This window comes from Camelus dromedarius, chromosome X (assembly GCF_036321535.1).
Source record: "Camelus dromedarius isolate mCamDro1 chromosome X, mCamDro1.pat, whole genome shotgun sequence".
NCBI lineage: Eukaryota > Metazoa > Chordata > Mammalia > Artiodactyla > Camelidae > Camelus > Camelus dromedarius.
Genome location: NC_087472.1, coordinates 49,286,913 through 49,313,084, shown reverse-complemented (window position 1 = coordinate 49,313,084; position 26,172 = coordinate 49,286,913). Strand labels below are relative to the sequence as shown.

At 34.4% G+C, this 26,172-nt stretch overlaps 1 protein-coding gene across 2 annotated transcripts in view; it reads left to right on the top strand.

Moving 5' to 3' along the window:
• Positions 1 to 26,172, top strand: part of DACH2 (dachshund family transcription factor 2) — a 496,681-nt gene that overhangs the window by 312,041 nt on the left and 158,468 nt on the right. For both annotated transcript variants that reach the window (XM_064483001.1, XM_031446133.2), the window contains one exon: positions 6,745 to 6,876. In XM_064483001.1, coding sequence (XP_064339071.1) covers positions 6,745 to 6,876 — 132 coding nt within the window. The remainder of the gene's footprint in view (positions 1 to 6,744; positions 6,877 to 26,172) is intronic.

Here is a 26,172-nt window from a genome sequence, read left to right as displayed (position 1 = left end):
TTATCACCTTTCCAGTTGTGAGTTTCTCATTTCTGTAGCATCCTTCTTCTTTTCTATTTAGAGTAGACCTTTCAATATTTCTTTTAGCATGGGTTTAGTGTTGCTAAACTCTTGTAGTTTTTGCTTGTCTGTGAAATTCTTTATGTCTCCTTCTATCCTAAAGGGTAGCCTTGCTGTATAGAGTATACTAGGCACATCTTTTTTTCATTCAGGACTTTGAATATATGTTGCCACTCCCTTCTGGCCTGTAGTGTTTGTGTAGAGAAATCAGCTGAAAGCCTTATGGAGGTCCCCTTGTAACTCACTCTTTGATGTTCTCTTGCTGCCTTTGTATGTACTGTTAATAGAATAGTTTCTATAGCTCAAGTTTTCATAAATAAGAAATGGTTTATCAGGGGGTACCAACAACATAATTAATAATTGTTGGTGATTATGTTTAAAATCCTGGAACATTTCCAGTTTAAAATGATTGTCTTGTAATAACCTTTTATGAAAAAGAATATGAAAATGAATTTATATATATATATATATATATATATAAAATATGACTGGGACATTATGCTGTACACCAGAAATTGACACTTTGTAACTGACTATAATTCAGTAAAAAAAAATAAAAATGATTATCAGCAAAGACAAGTTACTGATGAGTACTCAATAAGATAGCAGTTAACTTTACGTAAACTGTGAAAATTCCAGATATCTATCTATCTGTCTATCTCTATCTATCTATCTATCTGTCTGTCTGTCTATCTATCTATCTATCTTAAATTCAAATACAGAAAAAAATAGTGCCCTGGCTGTTGAAGTTAAGCTTGCATCCAAGGTTTAAAAATCATTTAGAGCAATGTTCTCAATCTGTGTTCCATGGAGTATTTATGTCTTTAGAGTCACTGGTAGGTATTCCATGAAAACGAGTTCCATTATTAAGAAAAAATTAGCAAATGTAGTGTGCTGTATGCCTGTTTTGGAAAATCATAATAAATATTAGCATATTATAAGCTTTGAAAATATCTGCAGTACAGAAGCCTGGAGCCAATGATCCTGGGTTTTAATCCCAACTTCAAGGTTCATTAGCCAAACTAGACACATTATCCATTTTCTGTGATTCAGTTTTTTATCTGAAAATAGAAATAGTGACAGTACTTCCCTCTTAAGGTTTTATGTAAAGAACTGACAAGAGTGTGAGGCATACGATAAGTGGTATATAAAGTTTGTTATTTTCAACTGAGTGTTGCCTCAGTTGGTCATGGAACCCCCTTACCCTCCTTACTCTTTTTTAAAAACAATTGTCTTTTTTTTTAACATTTTATAGAACAAGTAGTCAAATGGAATGCAATTTAGAAAATGTTGGTATTAAGACAAGTTCAGTATGATGTTTCTTTCTTGCTTTTAATCTTTTAACTTTAGATATAATTGGAGCATTTGAAGAGATTATTAGACTTTCAAACTTGTAAATTCCTTTTCCGTATTTTCAGAAGGGTATATAGGAAAATAAACAGTTGCTTGGCAATATGGAATTTTGTTAGGCACTTCAGGCTAGAGGACAGCAGTTTGCTCAAAGTAGCAGCCAGCCTTCTCCTGGGTTCTTATTTTGGTTGCACCGTCTGCTATCCTGTGCTGCTTTTCCTTCCAGCACTTACTACTTGTCATTTTCCTGTCTCTGGCTCCATTCTGAATGGCAAATTTACTGCCTTGTTGTACATCCTCCAATCTTTTCTTTTTGTAGGATACGTTTTAACAAAGATTGAGTGTATCCTCTCTTTATATCTGTCTGTAATTCAACAAAGTGTGCCAAATATCTATGCCAATATAGTGGATTTCTAGTGCCCACATCATTTGCTAGCTCTGCTGATGTTTAGCCAAAGATAGCTACTGTGTATTGTTTTGAGAACTTCACATACCCGTATTTGGTCAGCCTTTCCTGTCACAACCAAAGTGCGGAGCTGAATGATTTTTAATTTTGTATCTCTCCCTGAATGGTGATTCCTAAGAATCACTATAATATTTGCTCTTCATTTGGGTGGCCTGTAACTACTTACATGTGGCTTCTCTGCACTTTCATTCTTCTATTCTTGTATCTTTATGGTTTTCCCCTTAGTTGCATTCTGAATCTTTTAGGATCCAAGTGTTTTTCTGAATAACAGAGTTCAGAGCATAAGCATCTCCTGAAAATGAACCTGAATACTACCTCTGAAAATATTTACATATTCCTAGTTGATTTATAGGGAATCTCGAAACTATTTCCACTAGTTTCAATGTGGTATATCGCATTAACATTTCATACCACCAGATGTTTCATTATTCATGTTTTAGTACATCGTACTTGACCCAAAGTAGCTTTGAATGCAAATAACAAATAAACCAACATGCAGTACTTGACTGGTACTGCAAAATAATGTGGCAGATCAAAACTACTTTTCCTTTTTGGAGAGATATTATTAATGCAACACTTTGTTAATTTAATTAAATGTTATTTTTAAAATATAAAACCGTATTGCAGTGAACTGACTCACCATTTCATTTAATTAATTGTAAACCTCAAGATTTGATTACTCATTGTTCTCCTTTAGTTAATTTACTTATTCACAGTTTTGGCAGAAAAGCTTTCATACTAAAATGAAGAGACGGGCACAGTATAACCAATTAGGAAACTATAAAATTGCCTTATTTTTTGCTCAATTAGTGTTACAAAGCCAAATTCACTTTTTTTTCCTTTGTAAAGTTTTACTACATATCATGGAATTTTTTTTCCCACTGCACTTCTAGTTTGAGGACTATTGATCTCATAAAGTTGTAGGTCTAATGCTTGTTTACTAATGAGAAAGGAATGTAAGAATAATTTTGCTTTAGACCATGCACAGATAATACAAAACCAGAGGTATGAGAAAACTATATAGTACAAAGAAAATCTCATTGGAATTGTTGCTTCATAAAGTAATGTGAAGACCATTTACTGCCACTCCTTCATTTTGCATATTTAATAAACGGAAGCCCTGAGAAATTGTATGACACCATTTCTCACTTGTTCTGATCAGTGAACTTACAATGCATTTCTGCAGAGTCATTTTAGAGAGTTGTTTTTTAAATTAATTAATTAATGATTTTTTGATTTTGGTTTTTATTGAAGTGTAGTTGATTTACAATGTTAGTTTCAGATGCGGAAATTAAACTCAAGATTCAGAAGGTGGGATTTATTGGCCAAAGTACTTGGAGTACATGTCAGGAGACATGAATTCTCATCCTAGCCTTACTGTCTGTGTTGTATTATGCTCCTCACTTTTCCTCTCTAAGATTCAATTTTTCATTTATAAAATGGAGGGGTTGGTTTAGAGAGTCATTGAAGATCTTGTAACTTTTGCGAACTTTTTTCACCACTCTAAGTCTGAAGTTGGAGCTTGTATACTTATTAACAATAATAATAGTTAGTCACACACATGTGTGCATGTGCATGGACCTGAGATCATGATCTGTTGGGCACTTTCATATTGTTATGTTGAATTTTAGATTAGGAAGTGAATGTAAATGATCCTAAGAGCTATACATTATGTCTTGGTCAGTAATTATAGTGACTAAAGGTGAGCCCATCATCTAAGTAGGTGAACAAGAATAAAACGTGCTGAGGTTACAGAAGTACATGTGCAAAACTCAGAAAATGCAAAAAGTGAATATTTTCCCAGCAACGTGGAGTCTCTGCCTTTCCAAATCTATTACAGTTAGTTAAATATATGTAATTTGAACATAATGTAAAAGTACCATTTTCGTATTCATTCACTGAAAATGACAACTCTCATGCTTCTAGATTTTTATGAAGATATTTACCAGTAATTATAGCATTTCCAGTTTTAAAGGCATATTTCACTCACTTACCATTTGCAACTTGTCTGAAATGAGCTGAAATTCTAGTTTCCAAGTAAAATTTATCTCAGCAGTTCCTAAATCAGCTTGCTGTTTTTATGTGCTATTCCAGGGCTGCATTTTGAGAACTTGGTGCCAGGAGGTAATTTGATGCTTTAAATCCGTCAGTGTTATACTGAACCACATCCTGAGGTTAAGAATTTAACTGAACAGTTGAATAAAAGGGTAAATTGCTAATGGAATATCAAATAAACCATAACATCTTTTCCACTGATTTCCATTTGTTTGATTAGAATTTTACCCAAAGACATTGACATTCAGATGCTGTACTGAAAACTCAACAAATAGGATTTAAGTTTTTCATAAGTTTAAAGTCACTGCAATATGGACCATGAGGCAATATAAAATATATGAGTTAGAGGCTATGTCTGTAAACTTAAAATTAAACAAGATATAAAGACAACTAACAATATGAGACTGTATGTGACAAGGGCATCATATCCCTTTAGAGATTTTCATTGACATGTTTGAACTACTTCAGTACCTAAATACATTCGATCTCATCAGGAAGCTTGGTTTTTGCTCTGTATCTTCCCCTAAATAACTTATCTATGAGATATCACTGTGAGACTGTTTTCTCATCTTCAAAATGAAGAGATTGAACTAGATGGCTTATAAATATCTTTGTAGTGCTATTATACTATGATTCTTCACTATCTTAATATTACCTTCTGGATTTGTTCACTGACTTTTTCTTCAGTAATATAATACAGATAGCATTTGCTTGAAAGTATGCATAGATATTGGAACTCACCAGGTTTCCTATGAATTAAAAATATGAGGGGACTCTTGCTCATCAATTCTTAGTGCCATTGTATGAGACATACATTTTAATTGGAATTTCTTGTCTATAAAATATTTTGTTGAATTTTATTTTTCACAGAGTAACAATCCATATGTTTTTCACAAAAATCCACTATTTATACTACCAATAATGAAACAACTAGTAATTCAATAATTATTATAGTCAGGATTCAGTTCTGAATTGCTAGTCAGAGAAGCTGATGTAAAGATTGGAAACTTTTCCTGAGATGTTTTTAATTTGAGGCACTCAGCCTAGCAATCCTAAGCAGTATCCCTTTGTTTAAATCTTTGCCATCATGTTTTCTGCCCAGAGTTACCCTTTGATGCTGGACAGGCCAGTTTGGGGGACTGGAATTCAGTAATGTTAAATATGATGAGAAAGTCTCTAGATAGAAAATGCATACATGTATACCATTAATTCAGAGATTAAAACAATTTTGTTTCAGATCCTTTCTTTGCCATGATTCACAGACAAGCTAATATGGTGAAAAGTTTGCTTCATTTTGAGTTTTCTATGCATTGTAAAGAGTGCAGAGTGACAAAGTAGAACCTCAGTGATTACACCAAACATAGAGTTAGACGTTTTAGGCTGTGCTTTCTTCTCCTTACACTTTTAATAAGGATTCACCCTACCGCTTAAAATGAGATTCTTCTAATAATAGCAGTTATAGTTTCTTTTTGTGACAACCAATATATGCTTTCTTTTTTTTAAACATTTTTTATTGATTTATAATCATTTTACAATGTTGTATCAAATTCCAGTGTAGAGCACAATTTTTCAGTTATACATGAACATATATTAATATATGCTTTCTTTTCCTTGATTTGCATTTGCAGGGTAGAATGGGTTTCATTGAATTAAATGCAAATATTAGCTACTATATATAAAGTAGATAAAAATAGATTTCTTCTGTATAGCACAGGGAACTATATTCAATATCTTGTAGTAACATATGATGAAAAAAATTCTGAAAATGAATATATGTATCTACATGTATGATCGAAACATTATGCTGTACACCAGAAATTGACACATGGTAACAGACTAGAAATCAATAAAATAAAATAGTAAAATGCTGTTTTAAATGTGACAGACTTGTTTTTCTTTTGGCCCATGGCACCTGTGTACTAGTAGATGGTTAGGGATTTTGATACTATCTAAAAATAATTTAGTTAAATTCAGTAGACATTTGGAGGGCATTGTTGGAGTCTGGATTGACATGCTTTTAATACCTGTTTCTAGATATATTTCTATAGTACTATCTGATATAGACTTCCTAAGAGGGAGAGATTCAAACTGAAGCACTCACGTTTTATCTTTGGGTTTTTTATTCCTACCTCTTTGTACTGTTATATAGAGTTTAAAAATTATCTTATATTAATACAAAAGAATATAATTATACTACAGGGGCTGGCACATTTTCAGAAGTAGCCTTCCATGTTTTCATTTATTTGATCCCTCACTATATAAGGAGAAGATCAGTAAAAGGATATAAAGGCCACCTTAATTGTTCTCTCCTCCTTCTTCTTTCTTCTAAGACAACTCTTACAGGCAAGATAGCCCATTCTTCAGCAGAAGTGCCAACAAGGATATTCACTAGAAAGTAGTTCCTCCTAGTGTTTCAGAGTGCTTCCTGTGACAATACTGTTTTAGATGGATTTTAGTGCATGGTGAATTCTGTCTAAAACAACTGTCTAGAGTTCTTAGCAGACATAAGAATCTATTAGCAAGAGTTTGGAATTTCTCAAACAATTTTCATATTACACTCTTAGTTTTCCCTGTGTTTTAAATTGGGAATCAGACCCATGTTGAATGCTTTTTCTAATCTTCAAGCCGTCCATTGGAAGATGAAATAATTAGAGGAGTTGAAAATTACTTTGTTGAAGGATATTATTCACAAATTAGACTTGGGTTTACTTTTGGCTTGTGCTGTGTAGCATAGGCTTGTTAAAGAAATGTATCGAGTTTTCAATTACATTAAGAAATAGTCTCTATTTTTAAAGAGATGGTTCTGGTTTTAGGTATAACAGCTGCAGCAATGGCTGAGGCGATGAAGCTGCAGAAGATGAAGCTTATGGCTATGAACACTCTTCAGGGAAATGGCAGCCAAAATGGGACTGAATCAGAGCCCGATGATCTTAATTCTAATACAGGTGAGTAGTCTCCAGGAATCCAAGGCAGGTAACTCTGATTTATTCGGGGATGGGAAGGAAGAGAACTAAGGAGAGAATGATATGTATACTTTGATTATAAGCAGTTACTACAAAAGGATGTTTAACTCTACCTCTAACCTGCACATTGAAATTAGAAAACTTTTACGGGTCAGAATCCCACTTTGGGAAACACTGAGCTGTCTCCATTGTTTTGTTACAGTGGGATTAAATTCTGATTTTTATAGGACTATCTATTCTGCTTGCTAAAAGCTGCCCCCTTCAGTTTCACCTCAGGCTTCTTCATCTTTCTGTAAATAATTTACCCTGAAATGCAGTTCTGAGAATCCACCTTTGCTTCAACTGAAGTACCACCTCAGATAAGTGAGGGCATTAGAAGACTTCAAACATTATAGTCAGGGGCTAAATTAAAAAGGTAGAACAATTTTAGTTGAGAATAATAATGAGCAACCAAGGATAGTCTTAAGAGCTGTAGGCTAACCTGCTTTTACAGTTTAATTCAATATAATGTGATAGGCAGATAGGTAGCCATCTTTTCTCTCTTCTGTTAGGCTCCTAGAATTTCAATCATGATTGGGCTTTGTTTTGGAGGGAAAATGAAAGGGGAATTAAACAAGGATATTTTTGAATAAAATCAGTATTAATAAACTCATCTAAAATGAAATGTTCTTGGTAAATTATAGAATGAGAATTGATCTTCAAACAATGTTCACAGTGGGGAGTCAATGGAAACATGCACTTTTATATTTTACAAGTTTGAGGTGTACAAAGTGTTGATTCGGTGCACTTATACATTACAATATGATTACCACCATCGTGTTAGCTAACACGTCTATCATGTCACATAGTTATCATTTACTTTTTTGTGTTGAGAACTTTTAGGATTGAGTCTCTTAGAAACTTTCAAGTATATAATACAGTGTTTTTGACTATAATCACAATGTTGTGCATTAGATCCCCAGAATTTATTCATCTTCTATCTCTCATATTAACCCACTTCATTCTTAACAAATTCCAGGAAAAAAGGGGGAATTTAAAAAAAATTCTCATTTTTGCAGATTGAGAAACAGAGGCACAGTGCATTTCCATAGTCATAAAGATAGTAATTGGCAGAGCTAAGTTTCAGTCCCCTATGTGTTTAAGTCCAAAGTTTTAACCCTTTCCACATTCTCCCTCCACTTCAATATTGTGTTGTAACAAGTATTTTACTTTATTTAACCTCTGGGATGCAAGTTGTTTTTATGATGAAGACACAGTGGTAAACTTATGATCAGTTTTCTAGTCCTAACGCCTCTCTTAATTCATACTGGCTTTCAAATTTTGTAGTGCCTTAGACCTGACCAACATTTGACAGGAAGCCTCTTGTAAATAAAAAGATTTTTGTACCAATAAAAATGAGTGGAATCTCAAGGAATAATTTCTGTCATGTTTTGCTCAGGTATACCCATTTCTGAAAAAGACGTTCTGTAAAACTTCTGTGTTGTTCCTTTATAACAAGATGACATAAATCATTTTGAGAGATATACTGGTGACTTAATTTCTAACTTAATAAATAGTTAACTTTCCTGGCTAGGTTTCCACCTATGTATGTTATACTTGATGTTATAGAAATGGAGTTAGAGTAGTTACTGTGCTTCACCATGCAGAGATTGCAGTCTATCCTTATCTTGATGGAATGAAGGTAAGCAGATATAGAATAATAATGATGATAACAATAATACGTATTTAAATGAAGAGGTCCCTGAGGTTTTTCAAAGTCTATAAATTAGCACTGCACCTGCACACAAGATCCTGTTACCAAGAGAGATCCCCTCAGCCATATATTCCCCCTGTGGGAAGAGCAGGTGGACCTAGGGAGCCTTTGCCACCAAGAACACCCAGTCTTGCCTGCCAAAAACCCTCATGAGTGACATCAGCTGATGAAGCTGCATGAAGTCAACACTGCCACACTCTTTATGACCCAAGATGGGGAGGTGCCATAGTATCCCCCGAGAACCATAGCTACCATACCACACCCAGCCAATGTTCTTGCATCCACTTGCAGGTGAAAGCCTTTCCCGACTGAAATAAGAGTCCATAAAGTCTGAAAGAACTGTTTGCTGTCTCAAATGTGCAGACAGCAATGCAAGGCTATGTAGAACATGAAAAATAAACATAGCATCATCAAAGAAACAGAATAATTTTCTGGTAACTGACCCTAGAGAAATGGAGATCCTTGAATTGCCTGACAAAGCATTCAAATAACTGTTCTAAGGAAGCTCAGTGAATTACAAGAGAAGAGAATTAAATAACTCATTGAACTCAAGAAACCAATACAGGAACAAAACAAGAAGTTCAACAAAGAAAAATCATTAGAAAATGAACCAAGCAGAAATTCTTGAGCTGAGGAATACAATGAAAGAAGTGAAAGATACAGTAGACGCTTCAGTAACAAACTCGTTAAGTCAGAAGGAAGACTCTCCAAACTTAAAGATAGGTCATTTGAAATATTCCAGTCAGAGGAGAAGCAGGAAAAAAGTGACAAAGGGTAAGAATACCTACAGAATTTATGTGATACCAGCAAAAGAACCAATATATGCATTATAGGAGTTGCAGAAGGTGAAACAAGAGAAAGGGAATGAAAGCTTATTTAAAGAAATAATGGCTGAAAATTCTCCAAATCTAGGGAGGGAAATTGAAGTTCAGATTAATGAAGCTCAAAAATTTCCAAATAGGATCAATCCAAAGAAAACTGCACTGGGCACATTTTTGTCAATTTACCAAAAGCCAAGTTTTGAGAAAGAATTAAAAAAGTAGCAAGAGAAAGGTGATTTATTACCTATGAAGAAAGCACCATGAGACGATAAGCAGATTTCTTAGCAGAAGCTCTGTAGGCCAGGAGAGAATTGGATGATACATTCAAAGAACTAAAAGAAACAAACTACCAACTAAGAATAATATAACAGGCAAATTATCTTTTAAAAATGAAGGAGAAAGTATTTCCTAGACAAACAAAAACTGAGGTAGTTCACTATTGGAACTATCTTAACAAGAAATGTTTAATAAAGGAGTTCTTAAAGTTGGAATGAAAACATGTCAAATAACAATGTAAAATCATATGAATGTATAAATCTCAATGGTAAATGTAAATACATGGACAAATACAGATTAATGTAACACTGTAATGGTGGTTCATAAATTAGTTTTAACCCTCATATAAAAGTTAAAAGATAAAAATTTGTTAATTAACGTAGAATATAAAAAAGAAATGAACTCTGACTACAAGAAGACAAAGTGTGTGGGAAGAGTAAAAGTGCAGAGTTTTTGTATGCGATAGAAGTTGACTTGTTAATAATTTAAAATAAAGGTTCTAAGTACATATTTTAGATAAGCCTTGAGTTAAATACAAAATGAAAACCTATAATACATATACAGATAATAAGGAGAAAAGGATCAAAGCAAATTACCACCTAAGTAAATTAACAAATAACAAACAACAAAGCAAGAAAAGAAAGGCAAAACAATTTTAAAACAGAAAACAAAGAACAAAATAGGACAATAGTAAATGTTTACCTATCAATAATAGCTTTAAGTGTAAATAGATGAACTCACCAATATAAAGGCATTGAATGGCTGAATGGATGAAAAAACAAGATCCAGCAACATTATTAGGTTGAAAATGTGAGGATGGAAAAAGATATACCATGCAAATTATAACCAAAAGAAAGTAAGAGTGGCTATAATTTTATCATTAAAAATATACTTTAAATATTAAACCATTTTGGAAACAAAGAAGTGCATTTTCCTTGATAAAAGGGTAAATTTGACAGGAAGATACAACATTTATAAATATATGTATACTCAGTATCAGGGCACCTAAATGTATAAAGCAAATATTGACAGATCTGAAAGCAGAAATTGGCAGCAATACAATAATAGTAGGGGATTTGAATACCCCACTTATAGTAATGGAGAGAACATCCAGACAGGAAAACAATAAGGAAAAAGCTTACTTGAAAAACACTATAGACCAAATGGACATAACAGACACATACAGAACTTTATACCTAATAACAGAAGAACACACAGTCTTTGCAAGCACATACAGAACATCCTCCTGGATATATCCCATGTTAGGTCACAAACCTAGTCAACAGATTTACAAAGATTAAAATTATACCAGGTATTTTTTATGACTTCAAAAGAATGAAACTAGAAATCAGTAATAGCAAAAGAATCAGAAAATGTATAAATATGTGGAAAATAAATAATACTTTCTTAAACATCCATTCAGTCATAGAGGAAACCAAAAGAAAGTTTAAAAAGCATCTAGAGACAAATGAAAATGAAAACAACACATACCAGAACTATGGGATGTAGCAAATATAGTACTAAGAAAGAAGTTTATATTTAAAAACATATGTTAAAAATAAGGAAAATTTCAATTTAATTTTACATCTCAGGGAGCTAAAGGAGGACAAACTAAGACAAAAGTTAGCAGAAGGAAGGAAATATAAATAAATAAATAAATAATAAATAATCAAGTGGAGACATAAAAAGCAATAGAAAATGTCAACAAAACTAAAGGTTTGTTTTATGAAAGATGTAATTAACAAAACCTTAGTAGACAAGAGGCAAAAGAGAGAAGACTTCGATAAATAAAATCAGGAATAAAAGAGAAAGCATTACAACGATACCTCAGGAATATAAGGAATCACACAGGACTACTAACCAAAATTATACACCAATAAACTGGATAACCTAAAGGAAATGGATAAATTCCTACAAATATACAACCTACCAAAACTGAATCGAGAGGAAATAGAAAGTATGAATAGATCAAATACTAGTAAGAAAATTGAATCAGTAATCAAAGGATCACAACAACAACAACCTGCTACAGATGGTTTCTCTGGTGAATTTTACCAATGTTAAAGAAGAATTAACAGCAATCATTTTCAAAATTTTCAAGAAATTGCAGAGACACTCCCAAACTCATTTTAAAAGCCCAGCATTACACTGATAAAAATGCCAGATAAAGATTCTACAAGAAAAAATAAAAGGCCCATACTCCTGATGAATATATGTGCATAAATTCTCAATAAAATACTAGCAAACCAATTTTAACAGTGCACTGAAATGATCATACACCATGACCAAGAGGGTTTTATCCATGGGATGCAAAGTTGGTTTAATACAAGTAATCAATGTGATGCAAAAAATAAAATGAAACAATAAAGCCACATGATTATCTAAATAGACACAGAGCATTTGACAATGTTCAACATCCATTTATCTTTTTAGTTTTTATTTTTTTAACTTTTTTTTTATTGATTTATACTCATTTTAAAATGTTGTGTCAAATTCCAGTGTAGAGCACAATTTTTCAGTTATACATGAACATATATATATTCATTGTCACATTTTTTTTCTCTGTGAGCTACCATAAGATCTTGTATATATTTCCCTGTGCTATATAGTATAACCTTGTTTATCTATTCTACAATTTTGAAATCCTATCTATCCATTCCCACCCTCTGCCCCCTTGGCAACCACAAGTTTGTATTCTATGTCTATGAGTCTATTTCTGTTTTGTATTTATGTTTTGTTTGTTTGTTTTAGATTTCACATATGAGCAATCTCATATGGCATTTTTCTTTCTCTTTCTGGTTTTCTTCACTTAGAATGACATTCTCCAGTTGCTGCAAATGGCGTTATGTTGTCGGTTTTTATGGCTGAGTAGTATTCCATTGTATAAATATGCCACCTCTTCTTTATCCAGTCATTCGCTGATGCACATTTAGGCTGTTTCCATGTCTTGGCTAATATAAATAGTGCTGCTATGAACATTGGGGTGCACGTGTCATCCTGAAGTAGGGTTCCTACTGGATATATGTCCAGGAGTGGGATTCCTGGGTCACGTGGTAAGTCTATTCCTACTCTTTTGATGAATCTCCATACTGTTTTCCACAGTGGCTGCACCAAGCTGCATTCCCACCAGCAGTGTAGGAGTGTTCCCATTTCTCCACAGCCTCTCCAGGATTTGTCATTTGTGGACTTTTGAATGATGGACATTCTGACTGGTGTGAGGTGATACCTCATTGTAGTTTTGATTTGCATTTCTCTGATAATTAGTGATATTGAGCATTTTTTATGTGTCTATTGATCATTTGTATGTCTTCCTTGGAGAATTGCTTGTTTAGGTCTTTTGCCCATTTTTGGATTGGGTTGTTTATTTTCTTCTTATTAAGTCGTATGAGCTGCTTATACATTCTGGAGATCAAGCCTTTGTCAGTTTCATTTGCAAACATTTTCTCCCATTCCGTAGGTTGTCTTTTTGTTTTAGTTATGGTTTCCTTTGCTGTGCAGAAGCTTGTAAGTTTCATTAGGTCCCATTTCTTTATTCTTGCTTTTATTTCTATTGCTTGAGTAGACTGTTCTAGGAGAACATTTTTGAGATGTGTGTCAGATAATGTTTTGCCTATATTGTCTTCTAGAAGGTTTATTGTATCTTGTCTTATGTTTAAATCTTTGATCCATTTTGAGTTTATTTTTGTGTATGGTGTAAGGGAGTGTTCTAGCTTCATTGATTTACATGCTGCTGTCCAGTTTTCCCAACACTATTTGCTGAAGAGACTGTCTTCATTCAATTGTTTATTCTTGCATTCTTTGTCAAAGATTAGTTGACCAAAAGTTTGTGGATTGATTTCTGGGCTCTCTCTTGTGTTCCATTGGTCTATATGTCTGTTTTTGTACCAATATCATGCTGTCTTGATGATTGTAGCTCTATAGTATTGTCTGAAGTCTGGGAGAGTTATTCCTCCAGCCTCTTTCTTTCTCTTCAGTAATGCTTTGGCAATTCTAGGTCTTTTGTGGTTCCATACAAATTTTATTATGATTTGTTCTAGTTCTGTGAAATATGTGCTGGGTAATTTGATAGGGATTGCATTAAATCTGTAGATTGCCTTGTGCAGTGTGACCATTTTAACAATATTGATTCTTCCGATCCAAGAGCATGGGATAACTTTCTATTTTTTAAAGTCTTCTTTAATTTCCTTCATCAATGGTTTATAGTTTTCTGTATATAATTCTTTCACCTCCTTGGTTAGATTTATTCCCAGGTATTTTATTACTTTGGGTGCTTTTAGAGGGGATTGTTTCTTTACTTTCTTTTTCTGTTGATTCATCATTAGTGTAAAGAAATGCCACTGACTTTTGAACGTTAATCTTGTAAACTGCTACCTTGCTGAATTCTTCGATCTGCTCTAGTAGTTTTTGTGTGGACTTTTTGGGGTTTTCTATATATAGTAACATGTCATTGGTGTATAGTGACATTTTGCCTCTTCTTTTCCAATTTGGATCCCTTTTATTTCTCTTTCTTGCCTGATTGCTGTGGCTAGGACTTCCAGGACTATGTTGAATAGGAGTGGTGATAGTGGGCATCCTTGTCTTGTCCCAGATTTTAGTGGGAAGCTTTTGAGTTTTTCACTTTTGAGTACTCGGCTGTAGGTTTGTCATATATAGCTGTTGATGTTGAGATATGTTCCCTCTATATCCACTTTGGTGAGATGTTATGATGTTGAGTATGTTCCCTCTATACCCACTTTGGTGAGAGTTTTTATCATAAATGGGTGTTGAATTTTATCAAATTATTTTTCTGCATTGATTGAGAAGATCATGTGGTTTTTGTCGTTTCTCTTGTTGATGTGATGTATTACATTGATTGATTTGCATATGTTGAACCACCCTTGTGTCCCTGGGATGATCCCCACTTGGTCATGATGTATAATCTTTTTTATGTGTTGTTGGATTCTATTTGCTAATATTTTGGTGAGAATTTTGGTGTCTATGTACATCAGTGATATTGGCCTATAGTTTTCTTTTTTGGTAGTGTCTTTGCCTGGTTTTGGTATCAAGGTGATGCTGGCTTCATAGAATGAATTTGGGAGTATTCCCTCCTTTTCAATCTTCTGGAAGAGTTTGAGAAGTATTGGTATGAGTTCTTCTTTGTATGTTTGGTAGAATTCCCCGTTGAAGCCGTCCGGTCCTGGACTTTTATTTGTAGGGAGGTTTTTAATTGCTATTTCGATTTCATTTCTAGTGATTGGTTTGTTCAAGTGGTCAGTTTCTTCTTGATTCAGTCTTGGGGGACTGTATGTTTCCAGAAACTTGTCCATCTCCTCTAGGTTATCCAGTTTGGTTCCATATAGTTTTTCATACTTTTCACATATGGTATTCTTTATTTCTATTTTATTTGTTGTAATTTATCCATTTTCCTTTCTTATTTTACTAATTTGTGCTCTCTCTTTTCTCTTTGTGAATTTGGCCAGAGGTTTGTCGATTTTATTTAGTTTTTCAAAAAACCAGCTTTTGGTTTGATTGATTTTTTTATGTTTTTTAATCTCTATTTTGTTTTTTCCTCCTTGATCTTTATAATTTCCTTCCTTCTGCTGCCTTTTGGGGATTTTTGTTCTTCTTTTTCTAGTTCTTTTAGTTGGTGGGTTAAATTGTTTATTTGAGATTGTTCTTCTTTTTTGAGGAAAGCCTGTATCACTATAAACTTCCCTGTTAGCACTGCCTTTGCTGTGTCCCATAAGTTTTGTGTGGTTGTGCTTTCATTTTCATTTGTCTCAAGGTATTTTTTAATTTCAGCTTTGATTTCCTCATTCACTCATTGGTTTTTTAATAGCATATTGTTTAATCGTAATGCTTTCGTTTTTTCTCCTTTGTTTCTCTGTTGTTGATTTCTAGTTTCATGGCATTGTGGTCAGTAAAGATGTTTGAGATAATTTCTATATTCTTAAAGTTGTTGAGGTTTCTTTTGTGCCCAAGTACATGATCAATCCTAGAAAATGTTCTATGTGCACTTGAAAAGAATCTATATCCTATTTTTGGGGGTGTAATGCTCTGAAAATATCCACCAAATCTAATTTTTGTCTTGTATTATCTAGTTTCTCTGTTGCCTTATTTATTTTCTGTCTGGAAGATCTGTGTAGTGATGTTAATGCAATGTTAAAATCTCCAACTATGATTGTATTCCCTACAATATCCCCCTTATCTCTGTTAGTAATTGGTTTATGAACCTAGGTGCTCCTATATTGGGTGCATATATATTAACGAGTGTAATATCCTCATCTTGTATTACTCCTCTAATCATTATAAAATGTCCTTCTTTATCTTTCTTTATGGCCTTTGTTTTAAAGTCTAGTTTGTCTGAAATCAGTACTGCAACACCTGCTTTTTTGGCTTTTCCATTTGCATGGAATATCCTTTTCCATCCTTTCACTCTCAATCTATATGTGTCCTTCTCCCTAAAGTGGGTCTCTTGTATGCAGCATATTGAAAGTTCTTGCTTTATTATCCAGTCTGCCACTCTATGTCTTTTGACTGGAGCATTTAGTCCATTAACATATACAGTAATTAATGATAGATGTGTGTTTATTGCCATTTTGAACTTATCTTTACAGTTGATTTGGCATTACCTCTTTGTTCCTTTCTTCTTCCTTTTGTGTTTTGGTAATCTTCCTTTGTATTATCATGGCTTTTATTTAGTTTTTGTGACTCCCTTGTAAGTTTTTGGCTTGTGGTTACCCTTTTCTGTAAGTCTATTAGCCCATTACTATATCTCAAACCCATCCTACTGAGAACAAAAAATTTAATTAAGAAAGAAACATAATACTCTGTATTTTTTTGGTTCCCTCTCCCACTCTTAATGATTCAAATGTCTTCTTTTACAATTTCGTGTTTATTTCATTTGTAATTCATGAGTTATCACCTTTCCAGTTGTGAGTTTCTCATTTCTGTAGCATCCTGCTGCTTTTCTATATAGAGTATATCTTTCAGTATTTCTTTTAGCTTGGGTTTAGTGTTGCTAAACTGTTGTAGCTTTTTCTTGTCTGTGAAATTCTTTATGTCTCCCTACATCCGAAAGGATAGCCTTGCTGTATAAATTATCCTAGGCTGCATCTTTTTTTCATTCAGGACTTTGAATATATGTTGCCACTCCCTTCTGGCCTGTAGTGTTTGTGTAGAGAAATCAGCTGAGAGCCTTTTGGGGGTTCCCTTGTAACTCCCTCTTTGCTTTTCTCTTGCTGCCTTTAGGATCATTTCTTTATCCTTGACTCTGGCCATCTTGATTATGATATGTCTTGGTGTGGGTCTATTTGGGTTCTTCCTGTTTGGGACCCTTTGAACTTCCTGTACTTGGATATCTGATTCCTTCTTTAGGTTTAGGAAGTTTTCAGTCATGATTTCTTCAAAAACCTTTTCAATCCCCTTTGATATTTCTTCCTCTTCTGGGACCTCTATTATGCGAAGACTGGCACGCTTTATGTTATCCCGTACATCCTATATGTTGTTTTCATTTGTTTATGTTGTACCTGTTCTGATTGGGTGCTTTCTGTTGTCCTGTCTTCTAGGTCACTTATTCATTCCTCTGCATTATGTAGTCTCCTTTACACAGCCTTTAGATCCGTTCTCATCTCAGCCAATGAGTTTACCAATTCTACTTGGCTCTTCTTTATAGCTTCAATTTCATTTTTGACATATTGTATATCTCTAAACACTATCTCTTTTGGTTCCTTCAGTACTTTGATCACTCCTTTTTTGAAATCTTGATCTAGTAGGCTATCGATGTCTATTTCATTGATCATTCTGTCAGGGGATTTCTCTTGTTCTTTTAATTGGGAATGGCTCCTCTGCTTCTTCATCTTGCTCATATCTCTCTGGCACTGTGGCTTATGGAGTATCAGTTATCTATTGTGGTCCTTAAGGAGTTTATTTATTTATCTATGTAATGCCTATGTAAAAATAAATCTTAAAAAATAAAAAAAGGAGAGAGAGAGAATTTTATAATAAGGGAGAAAAAAAGGTTTGAAAACCGTGTATAATCAATTATAGAAGCGCAGTTTGAATCAGACTAGCATTTGAATTGAGACGTCTTTTTTAAAAACCTTTAAAAGAAAGGAAAACAGATCCAAAAACGAAATTTGAAAGCTATTCATAATCAATAACAGGAGATCAAAACCAAAAGAAATGAAAATGAAATCAGGTGGATTTAAAAAAATATATAATTACTTTAAAAGAAAAATTTTAAAAGGAATTAAAACTAGAAGCATATACAATTGTTTAGAAAGTAGAAATTAAAAAGGTAATAGAAAATGGAACTGATTTAAAAAAGATAAAAAAGAGAATTTTAGAGAAGGGAGGAAAAAGAGCTTTGAAAACAGTGTATAGTCAATATAGAAGAGCAATTTGATCACAGAGAAAAAAATTTGACAATGAATATATATATTTCCATGTATAACTGATAAATTATGCTCTATACTGGAATTTGACACAACATTGTAAAATGATTATAAATCAATAAAAATGTTAAAAAAAAGAGCAATTTGAGTCAGACTAGCATTCGTGTTGAGACATATTTTTAAAAACCCTTAAAGAAAAATGGGAAAAAGATCAAAAAATGTTATTTGAAACCTACTTAGAATCAATAACAGGAGATCAAACCCAAAAGAAGTGAAAATGTAATCAGGTGGAATTTTTTAAAATAATAATATAACTACTTTAGGAGAAAAATTTTAAAGGAATTAAAACTAGAAGCATATACAATTGTTTAGAAAGAAAAATTTAATAAGGAATTAAAAGTAGAAGTATATGCAATTGTTTAGAAAGTAGAAATTAAAAAAGTAATAAAAAATAGAACAGATAAAAAAGATATGATAAAGAGAGAATTTTGAAAAAGGGGATAAAAAAAGGTTTGAAAACAGTGTATAATGAATAATTGAAGAGTAAGTTGAAGCAGAATAGCAATTGGGTTGAGACGTCTCTTAAAAAGCTTTAAAATAGGAGAAAGGAGGAAAAAATATATTTTAAACCTGTGTATAATCAATAACAGGATATCAAAACAAAGAGATAAAAATGACATGATGTGGATTTTTAAAAATAATGTTATTTTAAAAGGAAAATTTTAAAGGGATTAAAACTGGGAGTATATATAATTGTTTATAAAGTAAAAGTTAAAAATGTAACAGAAAATACAACAGGTAAAAACAGATTAAAAAAAAAGGGGGGAGGTGTGTTCTCCTGGAGACTGAAGTCTTTCTGTCTTCGCCCTGTTTTGTGAGCTCAGCTCGCTGTTTCCAGAGGCCCTCCATTGGCGCCCTCGTCTGTGCTGCTCTCAGTGCCTGTCAGCAAGCAGATCGCGCCCCCTCCCAGCTCAGCGTTCCTGCCAGAAAGGCAGGGGGCCACCTGCAGTCTCCTGGCGCCGGTCGCTCTCCGGCTCCAGGCCACTGCGCGCTCCGCCCCCGGTTAGCGCTCTGCAGGCGGCCCGAGGAAGACCGCAGAAAAGCCCCGCCCCTGCTACGTGTCCAAACTCAGCTCCTTGTTTGTCCTGGCACCGCGAACTTTGCAAGGCACCAGGGCAGAAGGATCCTATCTGACTCGTGCTGCAAACAACTCACAGTCTGGCCTTTGAGGCTGCCAAGCCCACAGGTGCGGATTCAGGTTTCACCCCTTCCCCTACCTGGGTGCCAAGCGCTGGAGGATATGGCGGCCGCGCCTGAGCCCAGCCTCTCCTCGCTAAAAACCTTCCGTGGGTTTTCAGAGATGGGGGTATGCACCCTTTCCCCCAGGGCACATCAGCCTCGCTGTTTTATGGAGGGCCCAGGTTGTTCTGCCCTGCACACCCACTCATCCACGTTGCGCAGCACTCTGCAGTCCCCTGGGGCTGTGTCAGTGCAGCTGTCCCTGTCCTCCACCCGGCTCGGGCAGCCTGTCCCGGCCCCCAGCTCCCAGCTCGGGTCTCGGCCTGGGTGTCGTAGGGACCCTCTGTGCCTGTTTAACTTAGTTCTGTTGATCAAGGGCTGCTCCGTACAGATCCGAGCTCAGAGGCTCCCCCTCCAACCCACTGGCCTCTCTGTTGGAGAAGGGGAGACCCAGCGAACGAGTGCCAGTCCTCCTTTGCCGCTTCCTCCCTGTGGGACCGGTCCCACACTGTTTTGCCTTTCTTTCTTTCTTTTTTTCCTTTCTCCTAACAGTTTTTTTGGCGCCTTTGTCTTTTGAAGAGGACAATGTTCTGTTGGAGTTCCACAGGTGCTCTGGTTGGTTGAGTGGGTACGTGGGTGTGAGTCTCGGTGTATCTGTGGGAGAGGGTGAGCTGCGAGTGTCCTACTACTCTGCCATCTTGGCCTCATCTCTCAACATCCGTTTATGATTAAAAATCTCAGCAAAAAATATAGAAGAAAATTAATTAACAACTTAAAGGCCATATGTGAAAAGCCCACAGCTAACATCATAATCAAAGGGGAAAAACATAAAGCTTTCTCTGTATGTTCTGGTACAAAGCAAGGATGCCAACTCTCAAAACTTCTGCTCAACATAGTTGTGGAAGTCCTAGGCAGGGCAAGTGGGTAAGAGAAAGAAATAAAAAGCATCCAAATCATAAAGGAAGGACTAAAAATTTTTCTATTTGTAAATGACATGATCATATATGTAGAAAACTAAAGACTCAATAACAACAGAAAAATCTATTAAAACTAAAAAGTGAATTTAGTAAAGTTGCAGTATTAAAATATTAATATATACAGAGATTAATTTAAGATGATGGTGGATTCGGAGGACACTGAGCTCACTTCCCTTCATGAGCACATCAAAAATACAATTACATTTGGAATAACTCTTGCTGAAAATGATCTGGAGTTTGGCAGAATGGCTTTTTTTTTTTTTTTTTTTATAACCAAGACTGTAAAGAAAGATTCACATGGAGTCTACTAGGAAGGGAGGAGAAGCTATCTGGTTGGGTCCCTCATACTTGGCGGGGGACCAAGAAGAGATGGGAGATAGCATGAGATCTGGAATCCTCCCTAGGGAGTGAAAGGTATGAGCCACATATTCAGCAACCCAGCCATGGAGTCTGACAAGGAAGGTGAGCTCCCTTAGCTGGTTTGAAAACTTGGGGCTTACTGGAAGAGTGTAAGAAACTGAGACTGCTGTTGAAAGTGCATGCACAGACTTGCTTACTCCTGGTCACAGCAAGGATGCAGCAGATTGCTTGGCACTCTGGCTGGCTTTCCAGGATCCCCTAGTTGCTCCCAGCCTACACTAGGCTCTTTCTCTAGGTACTCTTATCAGTGTCAATGACAGATTACACCCTTGGAGGGAACGAACCTGTCTTGGCATCCTCCCTGCCTCTACAAGGGTGAAGGCAGCCAATGTCAGCATGTGTGTCCCTGCCAGTTTTGTGGAGAGCAAAACTAGTTCCAGGATGGTGACTAACATTGCCAGCAGAAGCATAACCAGCTCAGCAGTGTGGCATCAAAGCCTCTGACCATGACCCAATCTCTAACCAAGTTGCGTGTGCTGGGGAAAAAGTCAATCCAGCACAGAATTGTAGCTCCAAGACATTGGGCTCCAGTCATGAGCCCAACTTATGCAGAGACTACCATCAAACCCCAGAGAAACTCAGCTACTTCAAAGTTCCTGCTATAGCCCCTTGGGTCCACCAATACGGTAGTAATAGCCACTAAGCTTAGGAGAAACCCTGGCTTCCACCTGTTTCTGGTTCTAGCGTCTCCAACTCCAGTCCTACAACTCACCAAGGTGGTGGCTGCCAGCATACCAAAGAGGAAGACACAGCCTGTATTCACTTCAGATCCAGCTCTGCAACCAAAGCCACAAGGCACATGCAGACTGCATAGAAGAGCTCCCCCAAAAAGACATACCTTCAAGAACAGGAAAGGTAACTTTTTCACCTAATTTCATGGAGACACAGAAAGTTAAACAAAATGAGAAGACATAGAAAATGTTTCAAATGAAAGAACAACAACAACAAAAAATTTGAAAAAACCCTAATGAAACAGATAATTTTCCTGATCAACAGTTTAAAGTAATATTAATAAGAATACTAACTGAACATGAAAAAAGAATAGATGAACACAGTGAGAATTTAAACAAAAATCTAGAAAATGTTAAAGAGAATCAATCAGAACTGAAGAATACAATAATTGAAATGAAGAATACACTAGAAGGAATTAATAGCAAATTAGTTTGATAGAGAAGAAGGCATAAGTGATCTGGAAGATAGAATAATAGAAATTACCCAATCAGGACAGCAAAAAGAAAAACAAAATTTAAAATATACAGATAGTTTAAAGGACCTCTGGGTCAACATCAAGAGCACTAATATTCACATTATAGGGGTCCCAGAAGTAAAAGAGAGAGAAAGGGATTGAAAATATGCTTGATTGAATTATGGGTGAAAAGTTTACAAATCTCAAGAAGAAAATAGATATCCAGCTACAGGAAGCACACAGTTCCAAATAAGATGAACCAAAAGGGACTCACACTAAGACATATCATAATTAAAATGGAAAAAGTTAAAGATAGAGAATTTTAAAGGCAGCAAGTGAAAAACAGTCATATACAAGGGAACTCCTAAAGTGTATCAACCCATTTTCAGCAGAAACTTTGAAGGCCAGAAGGGAGTGACATGTTATATATGTTAAAGTGCTGAAAGGGAAAGCCTTACAATTTAAGATGCTTTACCCAGCAAAATTATCATTCAGAATTGAAGGAAAAAGTAAAGAACTTCTCTGAAGACCAAAACCTAAAAGAGCTAATCAATAATAAACCAACATTACAAGAAGTGTTAAAGGATTGTCTTTAAGTGAAAAAGCAAAGGCTACAACAAGAAATAAAAAAAGTATAGGAGAGGAAAAATCCCACAGGTAAAGGCAAATCTATAGTAAAAGTGGTGAATCAACAACTTAAGTAAGCTAATAAGATGGTTAAAAGAAAAAAATTGTAAAATTAATTATAATATCAGTAAGCCATTAAGGGATAGATATAAAGATGTAACATATGACACTGAAAATGCAAAAAGTGGATGGGGGAGTAAAAATGTAGATCTTTTAAAATGTGTTTGAATAGAAATATCAGTTTAAACAAGTAAATATAGTTAGAGGTCAACACATGTGAACTCCCATGGTTACTGCAAATCAAAAACCTACAATGGATACATAAAAACTAGAGAGCAAGGAACCCAAGCATCACATTTCAGAAAATCACTGAACTACAAGGGAAGAGAGTAAAAGAATAAAACAACAGAGAAGAACTACAAAAATGACTGGAAAACAAATAACAAATGGCAGTAAGTACATGCCTAATAATAGTCAATTTAAATGTCAATGAACTAAATGTTCCAATCAAAAGACATAAGGTGGCTGATTGGATTTAAAAAAAAAAACCAAGATCCATCTATATGCTGCCCACAAGAGAGTCACTTCAGAGGTAAAAACATGCACACACTGAAAGTGAGGCAATGGAAAAAGATATTCCATGCAAATGGAAATGAAAAGAAAGCTGACAAAACAATATGCATGTTAGACAAATTAGACTTTAAAACACAGTATTTAACAAAATACAAAGAACTGCATTACATAATGATACACAAACCAATACAAGAAGAGGATTTAACATTCATAAACATATAGCACCTACTATAGGAGTACCTAAAGATACAAAGGAAATATTAACAAACATAGAAAAATTGATAATAATACAATAAGAATAGGGGACTTTAACACCCCACTGATATCAATGGACAGATCATCCAGACAGAAAATCAATAAGGTAACAGTGGCTTTAAATGAAACATTTGACCAGTTGGACTTAATAGATTTCTTCAGGACATTCCATCCAAAATCAGCAGAATACACATTCTTTTAAAGTGGACATGAAAGGTTCTCCAGAATTGATCACATGCTAGGTCACAAAACAAGTCTCAACAAAGGTAAAAGAACTGAAATATTGTCAAGCATCTTTTCTGACAACAACAGTATGAAATAGAAATCAATTAGAAGGAGAAAAATGCAAAAATCATATACAAGTAGCTACTTAAAATCCAGTGGATCAATGAGGAAATCAAAGAAGAAATCATAGTATAGCTTTAGACAAATGAAAATGAAAATGTGACTTTCCAAATTATATGGGAGGCAACAAAAGCAGTTCTAAGAGGGAAGTTTATAGTAATACAGGCCTACCTCAAGAAACAGGAGAAATCTCAAAAAAGAAAAAAAACTAAACAAATCCAAGCTAACCTTTCATCTAAAGGAATTAGAAAAAGAATAACAAAGCTGAAGTCAGTGGAAGTAAGGAAATTATAAAGATCACAGAGGAAATAAATGAAATAGAGACTAAAAAAACAGTAGAGAAGATCAATGAAAGCAAGAAGAAGTTTTTTTGAAATGATAAAATTGTTAAATCTTTAGTCAGGCACATTAAATAATTGAGAGAACACTAGAAAACAAAATAGGAAATGAAAGAAGATAAATTACATCTGATAGCACAGAGATATACACAATCATAAGACAATATTATGAACAATTATATGCCAACAAATTGGACAACCTAGAAGAAAGGATAAATTCCTAGAAATAGACTTCTAAGACTGAATCAGGAAGAAATTGAAAATCTGAACAGACCAATTAATAGTATTTAAATTGAATCCATGAAAAAAAAAACTTCCATCAAACAAAAGTCCAAAACTGGGCAGATTCATAGGGGAATCTACCAAATGTATAAAGAAGGGTTGTAACTATTCCAAATAATTGAAGAGAAAGGAACACTCCCAAATTCATTCCATGAGACCACCATCACCCTGGCATCCATCCAGAAAAAGACACCACAAAAAAAAAAAAAAGAAAAAAAAGAAAGGGAATAAGTAAAGCTGTCAGTATTTGCAGATGACATGATACTTTATATAGAAAACCCTAAAGTGTTCAACAAAAAGCTATTAGAACTAATAAATCAATTCAGTAAAGTTGCAGGTTACACAATTAATATACAGAAAATTGTTGCTTTTATATATACTAATAATGAACTATCAGAAAGAGATAGCAAGTAAATAATCCCATTTAAAATCTCATAAAATTTTTTAAAAATCTAGGATAAACTTGATTAAGGAGGGGAAAGACCTATGTTCTGAAAACTATAGCACATTGATGAAGGTAATTGAAAATGCTACAAAGAAATAGAAGGATATCCTGTCTTCTTGATTGGAAGTGTTAATATTATTAAAATGTCCATATTACCCAAAGCAACCTATAAATTTAATGCAATCTCTATCAAAATACCCATGACATTTTTCACAGAACTAGAATAATCTTAAAATTTATATAGAAGCACAGAAGATCCTTAATTGACAAAGCAATCTTGAGAAAACAGAACAAAGCTGGAGGGATCATATTTTCTGACTTCAGAAAGTACTACACAGGTACAGTAATCAAAATTCCATGGTTCTGGCTAAAAAACAGACACATAGATCAGTGGGATAGAATACAGGGCCCAGAAATAAACCTATGCACCTGTGGTCAATTAATCACAGACAAAGGAGGCAAGAATATACAATGTAGAAGACAATCTCTTCAATAAATAGTGCTGAGAAAACTGGACAGCTACATGTAAAAGTATGAGATTAGAACATTTCCTCACATCATATACAAAAACAAACCCCAAAATGATTAAAGATCTGAATGTAAGACTAGAAACCATAAAATTCCTATGAGAGAAAATAGGAAAAACACTTTTTGACATAAATCATAATAATATTTTTTGAATATATCTTCTAAGGCAAAGAAAAGCAAAAATAAACAAATGGGACCTCATTTAACTTAAAAGCTTTTGTACAGCAAAGGAAACCTACTGAATGGGAGAAAATAGAGGTTAATATCCAGTGTATAAAAACAATTCATATAACCCAATATCAGAAAAACAAACAACCAAATCAAAAAATGGATAGAAGTCCTGAAGAGACATTTTTCCAAAGAAGGCACACAGATGGCCATCAGGCACAGTAAAAGATGCTCAACATCACTAATCATCAGAGAAATGCAAATCAGACCTACAGTGAGATATCACTTCACATCTGTAAGAATGGCTATCATGAAAAAGATCACATGTTAAAATTTGTTGGTGAGGATGCAGAGAAAATGAAACTCTTGTACACTGTTGATCAGAACATAAATTGTATGTAAACTCAAAATAAAACTACTATATGATCCATCATCATATAGTATATTTGTGTATATATATATATATATATAGCCAGTATTTTATAATAACTGTAAATGGAGTATAATATATAAAAATACTGAATCACTATGTTGTATGTCTGAAACTAATGTAATATTGTAAATTAACTATACTTCAATAAAAAATCAATATACAAACATTAATAATGTTTCTATATACACACAATGAAGTATACAAATATAAAGAAACAAGCCTATTTACAATAACATT